This window comes from Temnothorax nylanderi, unplaced genomic scaffold (assembly GCF_030848795.1).
Source record: "Temnothorax nylanderi isolate EJ_2023f unplaced genomic scaffold, tnyl_v1.0 TNYL_tig0047_pilon, whole genome shotgun sequence".
Taxonomy (NCBI): domain Eukaryota; kingdom Metazoa; phylum Arthropoda; class Insecta; order Hymenoptera; family Formicidae; genus Temnothorax; species Temnothorax nylanderi.
The window spans coordinates 234,519-248,308 of NW_027249109.1; the positions used below are offsets into that span (position 1 = coordinate 234,519).

At 44.4% G+C, this 13,790-nt stretch overlaps 1 protein-coding gene across 1 annotated transcript in view; it reads right to left on the bottom strand.

Annotated features, from left to right (window-relative positions):
• Positions 1 to 286: 286 nt before the first annotated feature.
• Positions 287 to 13,790, bottom strand: part of Ft (cadherin-related tumor suppressor fat) — a 123,009-nt gene continuing 109,505 nt past the window's right edge. The window contains 15 exon segments of the mRNA XM_071705554.1: positions 287 to 3,350; positions 3,510 to 4,494; positions 4,728 to 4,934; positions 5,278 to 5,647; positions 6,131 to 6,574; positions 6,703 to 6,968; positions 7,315 to 7,619; positions 7,846 to 8,108; positions 8,339 to 8,619; positions 8,858 to 9,970; positions 10,268 to 11,386; positions 11,813 to 12,142; positions 12,298 to 12,642; positions 12,827 to 13,257; positions 13,400 to 13,653. Coding sequence (XP_071561655.1) covers positions 2,272 to 3,350; positions 3,510 to 4,494; positions 4,728 to 4,934; positions 5,278 to 5,647; positions 6,131 to 6,574; positions 6,703 to 6,968; positions 7,315 to 7,619; positions 7,846 to 8,108; positions 8,339 to 8,619; positions 8,858 to 9,970; positions 10,268 to 11,386; positions 11,813 to 12,142; positions 12,298 to 12,642; positions 12,827 to 13,257; positions 13,400 to 13,653 — 7,792 coding nt within the window. The 3' untranslated portion in view covers positions 287 to 2,271.

Consider the following 13,790-nt stretch of genomic DNA (forward strand, 5'->3'; position numbering starts at 1 on the left):
TTCATCTAATCGATTTGGATTTATTTAAGCTTCTTTTTATATATATATAATTCGATCTCTTTTCTTTTTAATAATAATATTTAAACGTGGAAATCATGCGATACAAGGAAGAGAAAATCATTTCGTATGACGATTATTTCGTATACACACTGCATGCGTAAGATTCTACATCGTAGAACGCAATGGATAGCTATTTTCATAAAGACATTTGAAATCAGAAAATCTTGCGCCACGTTTCACATGAAAATTTAAAGGAGGAAGAAAAGGAATAAATAAAGACAGCAGCTTTTACAAATCTGTCATCTATTTTACGGTGATGATAGAGTTAGCACGCACTCGCACACGCATTCGCACTTTTGTACAGCTTACACGCGCGGTTTTATTTACAAAGTGAAATCAGGCCGAAGACGGATCTCATAATTTACAACGTAAAACGCGCAAGGCGATCGTCGAGGGAGCCGTTTCTCGCGATCGCGAAACGTCGTTTGGCGAGAGGAGAAAATCAGTCTGGCAGTCCGCGAATAGCAGGCCACTCTCAGGAACGCTACGACGGCGCCGTTATTGTTCCTCTAACAATGAATTGAGCACGAATTTGACACACCCGCGAATCACGTTATCGTCCGCGTGGCATTCCACGGCGGCCCGACAATCCCGTTCATCAGCGGTGTTCCGTTAATACCTTCGCGGTCCAAGAACTGGCAATGCGAAGTAGTTATAAACGTGGGAAGACGAACTCTATCCCTTCTCTTAACGGGCATTCTACTAATCAAAACGCCGTGTTTTCGGTCGAATGGCTGAATGCCACAGATACTTAACAATCTTCACATAAACAAGAAAAATTTAACAAAATAATCAATGTTTAGATTGTTTTAGAATTAGATAATACAACCGATATAATTTTCAGTTTAATCCCCGATTTATTATAAACGATGGATTTTATGATTTAAATAATAATAATTCTATCGTCATGAAGGAAAAGGTACATACAAGGACCAATTTCGTATGCTGCATGAAAATTTAAAATCAATTGGAAAACAGCGTTCGTACTTACTGAAATTGCAATTCCAAAAAGTCATGATTGTACATCAATATTTTTATCTTTTATCATCTTTTTATTTTTCATTTGCTATTAAAAAGCTAATCTTCGAGTATAAAAGATAAGAAAATCTAATTCGCGTATGAGTACAATATAACTATATAGTGTACTATAAATTAATTTCTAAGAAAAATTATAAGAAAGAGCTACGTATCCCAAAAATCTCTTTAATTTGCAATTTCAATAAATAGCGTTTTTTCATTAAGAATGATGAAATAAGTGCTTATGTGCCACTTAGCCATTCAAGCAATAATTACAATGTGCGACTGGATCGAGTATCTGGCACGACAGCTTAGGATATATGTATACAGAGTCGCTAGTTAACGATTAATTGGACTGCCTCGATGCCCAGTCGCACATCTCTCCATCTCGCCGGCGACGGATAAATCGCCGTAATTAAAATGGCATTCAACGTAATCTCGCGTGTCTCGTACTTCGTATTTAATATCGTATTTAATGCGGTCGCTTGAAATGCGCGAAACGTGCAAATTTAGCATCAACATTTAATGCCATTAAAATTAATATTATTCGTAATATTAATATCGATTATTTAAAATCGATTAAGATTATCTAAAATCTTAATATTAATATCGGAAATAATATTAATTTCATAAATATGAATGATTCATAATACGTGGTATTATGTCGTAAGAAAATTTTTGTAATACGACCAATCGTGTAACTAAAGATAGATATTGCGCGCTCCGCGCGAGCGAATCGTTTTGATTAGACATGTGTCATTCAATATTTACAAAAAAAGAGAAATTTGCGAGATAAAGAGTACGATAGAAAACAACGAGTCTCTCCCTCTTTACATTTTATGGCAAGATGATCACGCGTTCGACGCGGCACCTCGCTGCAACTCCTAAACGTTGCAACGACTTTTCACGAACACTCTTCGCCAGCATTTTTCTCAAACGTATTCTCGTATCACTCAAACCCACATTCGATCATCCAGATCCGCAAGACTGGATGTCGCTATTTATACTATCGATTTACAAACGTTCGACTAATCAAGCTAAACGAGCAGCAAAACAATTCGATAACATTCCTAAGTGGATCTCGCGCGTTTCCTCAGGGCGAGGAGTCTCTACAATTTCCCCGAAATAATTCTTACGGTCACTAAACTACTATTGTTCACTAAATTGTCCCGGCATCAAATCCGAGGACCCGTTTCAAACGTATTCCTCAGACGGTTTGGGGATATTCGCCGGTAATCTGGGTACTCGACTGGTACTGTCCGGTAGCTCGGCGATGTCGATGAACACGCCGACGAGGCTCTCGAAGTTGGGTCCCCAGTTGAGCAGATAGTCCCAGCTGAGAGCGTCCTCGGCGGCGGCGGTGGTGGTGGTAGTGGTGGTAGGCGAGCCGTTACTGGCGTGGCCACCGTAGAGAAGACCACCCATGTGGGTCGACAGATCGTCGTCCGAGGCAACGAGGGTGCTGAGAGAGCCGCGAAATGAACTGTCGAAGCCGTCGTAGTTACTGACGTTCGGCGGCAACGGCGGTTTCGTTGACTGCGACGACTCGACATTACTTCTCCCCTGCGGGCTGCTCCCCTCGTCATCCTGCTTGGCGAACAGGTTGTCGGACCGCTTGTCGCCCACCAGCGACCCGTTGTCGTACTCGATTTCCGAGCAGGTGAAACTATCGTTGCCGCTCTCGTCGGTGGTCGACGAGTTCCGTCGCTCGAGCCTCTCCACGGGAGGCGTGTGACGCCGGTGGTGATGGAGAGGTCCGTGCGCGGGAGGGCCCCTGGCCTCACTGGAGGAGCTCACAGCGTCCAGAGTGGAGACCAGGCTGGAGGTTCTTGGACGGGAATTGAGTCGCTCGATCTCCTCCGCCGTGAGACCCATCGGACCCGATGACACGTTGTTCACCGAATTCTCATTGTTGGACTGCGGGGCCTTTCTGCTAGCGGTTGAGCCGGACAGTTGACTCATGATGGGTGAGTTCAGGCTCCTCTCGCTATTGGAATTCAACGCATCCTTCCCGACACCGCCGGATGAGGACGTGGTGGCCAGCAGCGCGCTTTGCAGCGGTTTCCCGCTGATATCATGCAGCGTGAGAATCCGCGGTTGTTGCGCGGACAACTCGCTGCTGGGAGATAATCTCGCCAGAGGAGTACTCTGGAGCAATTTGGGCGCCGGTCCGGGTGGTTGGTTCACGTTGGGCGGTGGCATAGCTCGCGGTGGGAAGGGTCCGGTATGGCGATGCTGTTGCCCCGTGTGCTTATGATGGTTGCCATAATTACCTGTAAAAATAATGTCTATTTAAGCCAATTAAATTATTTTAAATATACATACGTATATATCTTTTAAATAATGTAAACTTTAAAACTTAATGCTTAAAGCAAATTACGTTAAACTTTAAAATTTTTTCTCTCAATAATAAAATATTAGTCTTTTCTCACCTATAGGAGGCGGAGTGGCTTTGTACTTCCTCATTCCGTCGCGATAACCCTTGTAATGATATACGATGTCAATGTCGCTGGGCGCGATGGAACTAGCGTTCTCCAAATCGTAATGTTCCGGGATGTCGGGTTCCTGGTTGTGCTCGTGCGAATGGAGGGAGGTTTGAGTGGGCGGTAACGGTGGATGCTCATCGCGGATGGGAGGCGACTTGGTGACTTCCCGCTCGATAATATCTGGTCGTTGCGGTCGGTGCTCGGTAGTAGAGTTGATCTCGCGCTCCTTGTATTTCTTCGAGATCAGCTCAGGACCCATGTGACCGACGCCGCGCAGATCCGATGTGTCGGAGATGTACGTGTTCTCATGACGGGACATGAGATTATCGTTTCCGGGGCCGACCAGCGGGTTACCGGTCATGATAGCATTGGTATTCTTGTTGACAACCGACGGCGCCGACTTCTCCTTGTTTTGACGGCGCAGTCGGAACACTATGAAGCTCACCAGAATGGCAATTAATAGGATGACGAAGAAGACGATAACCAGAGTGATACCAATACTGAGGGGGTCAGCGGCCGCAGCCGCTCCAATGCCGGTCGGTCCTCTGCATCCGATGCTCACTTTGCCATGATAAAGCACATCTTTGAAGATAGAACTGGAGCCGTTGAATGATTGCACCTCGTTGTTGATGGTAAAGTTGGCCAGACAACCTTCGAAGCTCCTAGAACCAGCGCTGTGAGCATAATAGAGGTCCTGGCTGACTCCACCGATCGACAAGACGGACAAATATGGATCGAGGAAATCGTGAACCCCTGCCAAGTCCAACTCGTCGCCTGTCAAGGTACCATCGACCAACAATCTTAATCCTCGAGCGTAGGCATAGAGAGTCAGATTATGCCAACGTCCGTCCGCGAGACCACCCTCAATGTTGATCGACATGTTCACCGGTGATCCGAGCAGAGACATGTAAATCAATTGGCCGTTGCGAAGCTGAAGCACAGTATAATCGTATTAATTAGATTGCAAAATGAAACCCATTTATTTATCTACACACATTATTTGTTCTATCCGTTCTTTATTCATTTAATAAAATATGATTAATACTAATTCTTGATAGTACATAAAGTTTAAAAAATCTTTGAAAATTTATTGTTTTTAAAATAAATGATTTTAATATTTATAATATTTTACGAAACAAAAAATTGGTTGAAATTGTATCTCACCTCTACGGATGTGAAATGCTTATTTGTCGCGGCGTATATCAGGATACCATCAGACTTCACGGTTCTGAACATCAAACTGATTGTCTTCGGGGGAGAAAAATATGTTGACGAGCTCGTGTCCTCACGCTTCATGCGATTCTTGTGCCATGCCGTCGATCCATTATAGATATACTCCAACAATTGCATCCTTCTGTGTTTCTCTGAAATCTGCGCAAACAATACCAATCGTGCGACAATTCAGAATTATTCAGAAATAGAATTAATGAAATATTAACAAAATTGAAGTAATATGACACTTGAACTAACTAACTTGAATATTTTTATCTTTTTACTAATCAAATTTCTAGAAATCGTGAACCCCTGCTATTTAAAATATATTATCTCGTATCTAACATTAAATTAATGACATAATATGTAGTAGACATGCTATGTCATTTAATATTATTATCTCATTATTACATTTATCGTATTAGTAATATTAACATTAACATTAAATAATTACAATGCTTATAATAAAGTCCTATATATAGAATCAATAATTTATTTTTACCTTAAACTCGATAAATCCTCCCTCACTCAACGTGATGGGTTCCAGGGCACCGTAGCAATTGGGTGCTATCAAAGATCCGCACTGACACATCACTTGATGCCAGTTGTCATGACATTGGGCGTTCACGCCGCAGACAGACACAGCGTCCTGCTCGTCTCTCAGGCATGGATTCCGCTGCGATCTGATACACGTGGACTTCACGCCACGCGACGCGAGTGGATTCGTCAGATTCAAGGCCCTTCCGTTTATCGAAACCGAGTGAACACAACCCACGAAGTCGTCAGAGTGGACTTGGCCCGGACGTTCTAACACGGGATCAGCGTTCTCCAAGCCGCCCAGTAGGAGAGGGTTATTGTTAAAGTTCAAGGCCCTGTAAATACCGAATATTAGCGCGCATTCTTAAATCTTAATTTAAGGGATCTAAAGTGGTCAATCATTTTTTATCAAGATCAATCCCTTTTTTTTACAGTGCTTTTAATAATTATCTCCATTATTATATCGCTGAAGCTGGCTCGAAGTCAAGCCGAAACGTTCGTTTTGTAATTCACGTACTTATTTATTATACTTAATTAAAAATCCAAGTACATTCACAACGCGCGCACTAACAACCGCATTATTCTTATTGCCCCTCATTTAGTTTAAATTTTATATTCCATTAGTATCAAATATATGTTTTAAAATGTAAAATAAACTTTCTACAATTTCAACATCAAAACTGTACAATAATGATGTATTAATTTTAAGATAGACCGTCTAAAACTTCAGAAGATTTAAAAGTTCAATTTTTAGTTCAGTTTTACGGTCCTATTCACAAATTGATTTTCTTTTGTTGGAAAATTGATAAAACACTTACCCAGTTGGGCCCGCGCCGTCCGCGTAGCAGGTACGATCGCCGGGTCTGCAATCGTCGCAGACGTCGCCGTGTTCCTTGCAGGTAGACACGCTGAGCGAGAGAACTTTGCCGTTCCTGGTGGCGGTGACTTTGTGCCATTCACCGTTCGACACCGGCCGCTTCGTCTTGATGGTGACGGTGCCGATCGCGCTTCTGGCACCGCCGTACGAGAAAACCACTAGGCCGTTTATCAGCTCCAACACGACAAAGTCCGAGCGGCCACCCGACTGCGACGCATAGTTGTACAGCAGCAACGCATCCGGCATCGTGGTGGCAAACACGATGGTGATGTCATTCGTGTTGGTGTCTAACGCTGGGAATGCCATATACGACAACTCGTCGAAACCAAAGGTCGAACGCTCGCAATGCCGGCCGTAACGACCCTCGGGACAGCTACATCGATATCTGCGCGGGCAACAATTTTATTTTTTATTTTTTTATTTCACTTTCGTACAAATCGTTTAATTATTAAGTGGCACATGTAGATCGTGGTCACGTCACTTAAAATCATATTTAAATCATATTCAACAAACCCAGGTTTTTCTCCTACGCATAAGCCACCGTACAAGCAAGGATTCGGTCGACAGGAATCTGTGACTGCCTCACAGTGATTTCCTCTGTAGCCCGCCCTGCAGAGGCAGAAGAAGCTGAAGCTGTCCGGGCTCTTTCTACACGATCCGCCGTTTCGACACGGATTGCTGGCACACGCATCGCCTCTCTCGAGCTCGCACAGCTTGCCGTCGCGATCGATAGGACAAGTGCATTGAAAATCGTATCCCAAACGTCGGCATTGTCCTCCCTACAGAAAAAGAAGAAGAGCTTTATAGAATTTGTGCTTCGTATCGATTTTCAAAAAGTGCTGCGAATAACAAATCTAAGCTAGAAGAAAAAAGTCTCAAAGTGAGCGTAGAAAAATATTCACAAAATTCTCTAATTCAAAAGCATATGTTATATATACAATTTAATAATCATCTAGGAACGAAAATAGATATTAAACTCGTACTTGTATGCTGACATTATAAATTATAGCTACAATAGAAACGTAATAATTTTAAAAGTTACAATATTGGCAATATTCATTATTTTTATGTTACATGTGTTATACTTTGCTCCACGTTTTAACTGCAGACTATTTTTTTACTCACCAGCAAACAGGGATTCGGAAAACATGGATCCTGTCTTCTTTCGCATCTGTCACCGGTGTAGCCATCCCGACACTTACAGGACCTCTCGTGCAGCATTCTGGGCGACGTCAGAATCAGCGCCTGGCTGTCGGTGATCCTGGCGTCGTCGTATATGGCCAACCGGTCGCTGCAGCTACCCCCGTTTTCGCACGGCATATGTTCGCACGGAGAATAACCGACGATAAAGGAGTTACCTTTGAGCAGCTTTTGGATTTCGTCTCGATTGCGCTTCAACAGATCAGTCACCTCGTTCCTCGTTCGATACTCTGAAGAAAATGAATAAAATATTGTCGAAATTATATTATCATTTCTTAACGTATATAATAAGTAATATATGTTGAATCGGAGTAATGTAAATATAATAGCACGTCAATATCTTTCAATATTTTTGAATTGACGCAATCTATGTCCATTTAACAACGATACTAAATATATGAGTGTACATATCTGTTAATTGAATATATCCATTTTTGTGATATATTTTTAACTTACCTTGCGAAGATTTCACCGCCAAGTGAACGTTTAGGTCCGGTCCGTTTTCACTAATGCTGAAAATGGTGAGTGTATCGCCGACATCGAGCTTCTCCTGCAGAAGATCCAAGAGAGCCCGGTAGTATTGACTGAGGAAATCATTAGCGATCATTTTGATAATTTGCAGAGTCGCACTGTTCTCGATCGTGGCGTTCGAGAAGATCAGGAACTCGACGGTGACCTTGGAGACCACATCCGGATGTCGTCCGTCGTTACCGGAGACGCTCAAAGAATAGCCGGCTATACCCACATAATTCAGAAATTAGTAAGGAAATATTCTGCGTAATATTTTGTTGAGAATAAATCATTTCGATCGAGATGTAACATTATGAAATGTTGTGCCCGATATGCTCATCGACAAGTCAATACATCATGTTTTAAAAGTTAAAAATATAGATTAGGAAGAAAAATTTTCTCTCTTTATAAATCTGATGTTCCGCGATTGATATGTAACGTGCCTGATGAAATCTTGTTGGTGTGCAGATCGCAGGCAGTGGGGATGGTGAGCACATTCGAGTTCGAGCCTTGAAGAATCTTGCACGAGAAAGCCCCGGTGATATCCGGATCGTTCGGGTGCACGTCGGCGATCTTTCCTAGCGGTGTATCGCCGTTAAACGAGTACACGATCACATGCACCGACCTTGGTGTGGATGGGCTGTCATTCTGATCGGTGACGATTACGACGATAGTGTGCTCGCTCTTCATTCGAGGTATACCCGAGTCCTCCACTACAACCTACACACAAAAATACATTTCATTACATTCAAATACTTTGTGCTATTTACATCTCTTTGTGCTATCTCTGGACTTTTATCAATTATATATAGAATTACAGAAAATGGAGTGTGTAACTTTGCAGAGATTTTAAAATTTTCTAAGGATGAATTGTTTTATTGCTTCTCTCCGGCAATAAATAGGTAAATGGCATAGTTAAAATTACTTTTATTACATTATATATGTTTTAAATACCAACCATCAGATCCAGCTGTGGCATCGTTTCTCTATCGAGGCTCCTAGTGGTTCTCAGTATACCCGAATGCTTGTCCAAGGTCACCATGTCGCTCTGTCTTCCTCCGATTAATCTGTAGGTGAACGGTGCACCATTGGGCGGCAGATCGGGATCGGTCGCGCTCAAAGTCATGATGCTGGTACCTGCCGGTTCGTTCTCGCTTACATAGCCGACTACTTCCGGTGGATCGAAGACCGGGCCATTGTCGTTCACGTCCATTAGCTCGATGTGCACCATCGCGGTGCCAGTTTGCGGTGGCGAACCGGTGTCGATCGCGCCGATCGTCAGATCGTACGCGGGTACGGTCTCGCGATCCAGTTGCTTCGCCGTCTCGACGTCACCGGTCTGTGGATCGACCTTGAAAGCCTGGCCGAGATTGCCGCTGATGATAGAGTACGAGAACTGATTGTTCTGCGGCTTGATGTCCTTGTCGATCGCGCGAACCGTAAGCACGCGGGTGCCGTGGGCGGCACCCTCCGACACGTTGGCGTTGTAGGTACTCTGCAGAAACTCAGGCGGATCGTTGCCATCTTGGATGGAAACGATCACCTGAGCTTCGTCAGTGTCGTTGCCGCGTATACCACCGCCGTTCTTCGCCATCACCGTCAACACCACGCGATTCTGTGTCTCGCGATCGAGTCGACGCGACACTCGAATAATGCCAGTATCCGAACCGATCGAGAAGCCGCGATCATTAGACGAACCCACGAAGAGGTAGTACACACGGCCGTCTTCGCCCGAGTCCTGATCGGTCGCCTGGACTACGCCAACCGACGTGCCCACCTCGGCGCTCTCCGACACGTCCATGTGAAATACGGGTTGAATAAAGTGCGGATAGTACTCGTTCACGCCGGTGATGTGCACCACTACGGTTGTGAAGCCGACCATCTGCGACGAGTCCGGATTGGATGCAACGATATCAAGACTGTATTCGTTCGCTTCTTCATAATCGAAACTGGCGTCCGATGTGATTTCGCCAGTATTCCCGCGGATGCGGAAATGGTCTTTGCCGGTGCCGCCCAGGATCTCGTACTGCACTACAGCATACTTGGGTGAGTCGATGTCTCGGGCGATCACCTAGAATTCCGTGAAGAAAACGTGAAAAAATTGCGATTAAATTATACGTCAATTTTGTATCAATTTAATGGAAAGTATATTGGAAATAAAAATAAACGAAAGAACACATAGATTCATTAATTTATTTATTTAAGAAATAAGATAGGAAACTTCTGGAAATAACAAATTTATAGCAATTTCTTTATATTCGATTTAAGTTCAAAATTCGAATAATTTTTCTAGCTAGCTACTGAGCTAAAAAACTAGAAGATATCAGAAGAACATAAATTAGATTTAAAAATTCTACGATAAACATACCTTGTAAACGAAAGTATCAGGTGGCGAATTTTCTGGTAAGAACGCTTCATAGACACTCTGATTGAAGGTTGGAGGGTTGTCGTTGATGTCGGAGACATTGACAGTTAAGGTGGCTACCACTTGCTTCGGCTCGAATCCCAGATCCGTGGCGGTGATGTTCAGCCGGTATTCCTGCACCAGGTCGTAGTCGAGGGGCTCGAGTATGGTGACCGCGCCGGTGATAGAATGCACGAAGAATTCATTTCTCTCGTTGCCGGCCGAGATCCTATAGCGGATCATGCCGTTGGGTCCGCTGTCGCCGTCCTCGGCGCTCACCGTCAGAATCGTGGTGTTAACTGGCTCGTTTTCCGGTACTCTGACTTGATAACTGACGGCGGCGAAGGCGGGCGCGTGTCGGTTCTCGCCAGAGATTACGAGAGTCAGAACGATCTCATCCTTCTGCGGCGGCACGCCTTTGTCGGTGGCGCGGGCTTTCAGCAGGAACACCGCGCCGATGGGAATGCCGTTAAGGTTCTTGCGCACGTAAACCCAGCCAGATTGTTCCTCGATGGCGAACAGGTCGTCGGTGCCGTTCATGTTCTCCAGCGAATAACTGACCTCCGCGTTCACGCCGAAGTCGGCGTCATCGCGGGCGATCAGCTGAATAATGCGCTTGCCTACTCCATAATTCTCTGGCACTGGGGACAGATAAGACCTCTGCTCAAAACGAGGCGCGTTGTTGTTGGCATCTACCACGTTCACGTGCACCATTGTTCTCGAGGACATCGGCGGCTTGCCGTTATCGGTGGCGACTACTGTCAGCGAGTACAGATTCTCCGGCGAGGATGGCCGATGCGTGTGCTTGTAACGTAGGGTACGCTTGCTGAAGACGTCGCCGGTCGCCGGATCAACAGTGAAGAGATCGGACGGTTGCAGCAGGCTGTAAGATATAACGGAGTTCGGTCCCTGTTTGTCGCGATCGGTAGCCGCGACTGTGCCAACATGTGCCACTCGCGGCTGGAGCTCGGGGAAATGAAAATGATAGGTCTTCTTGTCGAACTCAGGCGCGTTGTCGTTCTGGTCCTGAATGGTGATCGTCAGGGGAGTCTCTGCTCGCCATGCGCGGTCTGCTACTACGACCTATAACGAAGTAGTAGAAAACGATAACAGAAGAAAAAGAGAAAAAGTATATCCTGTACTATCAGATATATATATATATATATATATATAGTTTTGATTTTAATATAATAAGTAAAACAAGTATTTTCACGAAGCAAAGTTTAATGGAACTACAACTGCAATACATTTCAAGAAATATATGTCGCGCGTGTCTAAAGTAAAGTATTATTTCTTTTAAAGATGCTTTCTTTTCTCAAATCTGAATGCGTCTAAACTTAGAAAACGTTTGAATCTCTTAAATTTCGCGCTTTACACCTCTAAATACTTTCTTTAAACTTTTGTATTGTTTTTCGCAAGTTTAAAAGCAATTCCTTCGATTTTATAAAGATAAAGATATAACGTTACAAATCTTAGTCAATATATGATATTGAAAATTAAATATCCTACCTTCAGTAGATACTCGTCCTGATCCTCTCTATCGAGCTGCCCAGCCACGGTCACGTTTCCGCTTAAGGCGTCGATGGAGAACTTCTCTCCTGGATTATCAGTAAAGCTATAACTGACGTTCGCGTTCTGACCGATGTCTCGGTCGCTGCTGGTCATGCGTATAACGAACGTGCCAATTTCCGCGTTCTCCGTCACGTTGACGCTAAACAGTCGCGTGAAGTGCGGCGGATTGTCGTTCTTGTCCAAAACGGTAACCAGCACCGTGGCGGTACCGGTTAATCGGGGGTGACCTTGATCTCTGGCTTCCACGATCAGTTCGTAAGACGCAATCTGAAAAAATTTCAACGTGAGTTTAAGTTAATTGATATAATTAATTGTCACACGAGATATTTTCAGGATTTTTTTAGGTAGAATTGGTTCGAGATAATTATAATTATTTTTGAATATTGTAATCAATTAATTAAATATTACTGTAATATTCTCACCTCTTCGCGGTCTAATTTGGCATAGGTCTCGATCTGCCCAGTGCTGCTGTCAATGATGAAAAACTCGGAGAATTCGTCGATTAGATGATAAGTGATCTGGCCGTTCTCTCCGGAATCGCGATCTCTCGCGGATACCTTGCCAACGAACAACGGTGGATACTCTTCCTCCATCACGGTCGCGTTGTAAATGGCCGCTTCCATGACCGGTGCGTTATCATTGGCGTCCGTGACGTTCACCAGAAGTTGAAGAACGCTGCGCAGAGCGGGCGTGTCCGAATCGCAAACTTCAATCCAGGCTTCGTAGTGCGGAGCCGTCTCATAATCAAAGCCAGAGGCAACCACGACCTAAAGAAGAATTGTAATTAATTAATAATTAAATAACGTGCAAAATATAAAAACAATAATAATCATTTTCGAAACAGTTTGAAATTCTATAGAGAAAAAGAGAGATAACTGGATAAAAAAAAGAGAGATAAATCAGAGAAAGAGAGATGAAATAAATCAAATTGAAATATTTGATCTCAGTTACCTCTCCAGTGTGAGGAGCAATTCTCAAAGCATCCCCCACGTTTCCGCCAGCCATGCCGTAGCTCAAATTGCTTGTCGGTCCAGTCTTTGGTGTGGTAGCGCTCAGCTTGGTGATCACCTTGCCTTCGGGCACGTCCTCAGACAGCGTGAACCTCGTGTTGACGCTCGATTGAAATCTGGGGAATAGCTGCCGCTCCCACAAGTGGATCACCAGATCGGCGGTGACGTGCTGGGACTCGGCACCGCAGTCCGACGCCTGTATCTGCAGTTGATAGGTGGTCTGGTCGCCGATCAGTTCCTGGGTAGCACGGATCACGCCATTGTTGAGATCAATGGTGAATTGATCGGCGTCCTTGCCGTGCAGCCGGTAAACGATCCGCGAGTTCTCGCCGTCATCGTCGTCGCTCGCTTTCGCGCCGAAGACGAAGTCGCCTTTAAAAAGAAATCGACATCAACATTCTGGTTCGCGGCTAGCTAATTAGCAGAATGCAGAACCATTCTACGGTGGCTCTTCCTTTCGTCGGTAATTAATGCATCTAATTAACGCACTTGGTATTGCCGCCGATCTCATTACCTGGTTTGGTCGCGCTTGGAACGTAGGCTGTGTACCGGGGACTGGAAAAACGGGGCGCGTTGTCGTTCACGTCCGTCACGTAGATCGTCAGATTCACAGCGGAGGCACGCGGCTCCGTCGGGCTCGAGTCTCTGGCCACCAGGGTCAAATAATATACAGCAGTCTGCTCGCGGTCCAATGGCATCGTGGTGAACACCTCGCCCGTGTCGGGGTCTGCAGAAAACCGCTCCGCTTTGTCTCCAAGTAGGTTGTAGCTATTTTGAAAAAAGTAATAAAAACTATTTAAACATGGTAAAATATATTATCAATAAAATTAAACCAAATACATTTGATAAATGCAGATTATGATTGGTTTGAAGTGATTCTTAGAGTAAACATATTTACAAGCTCT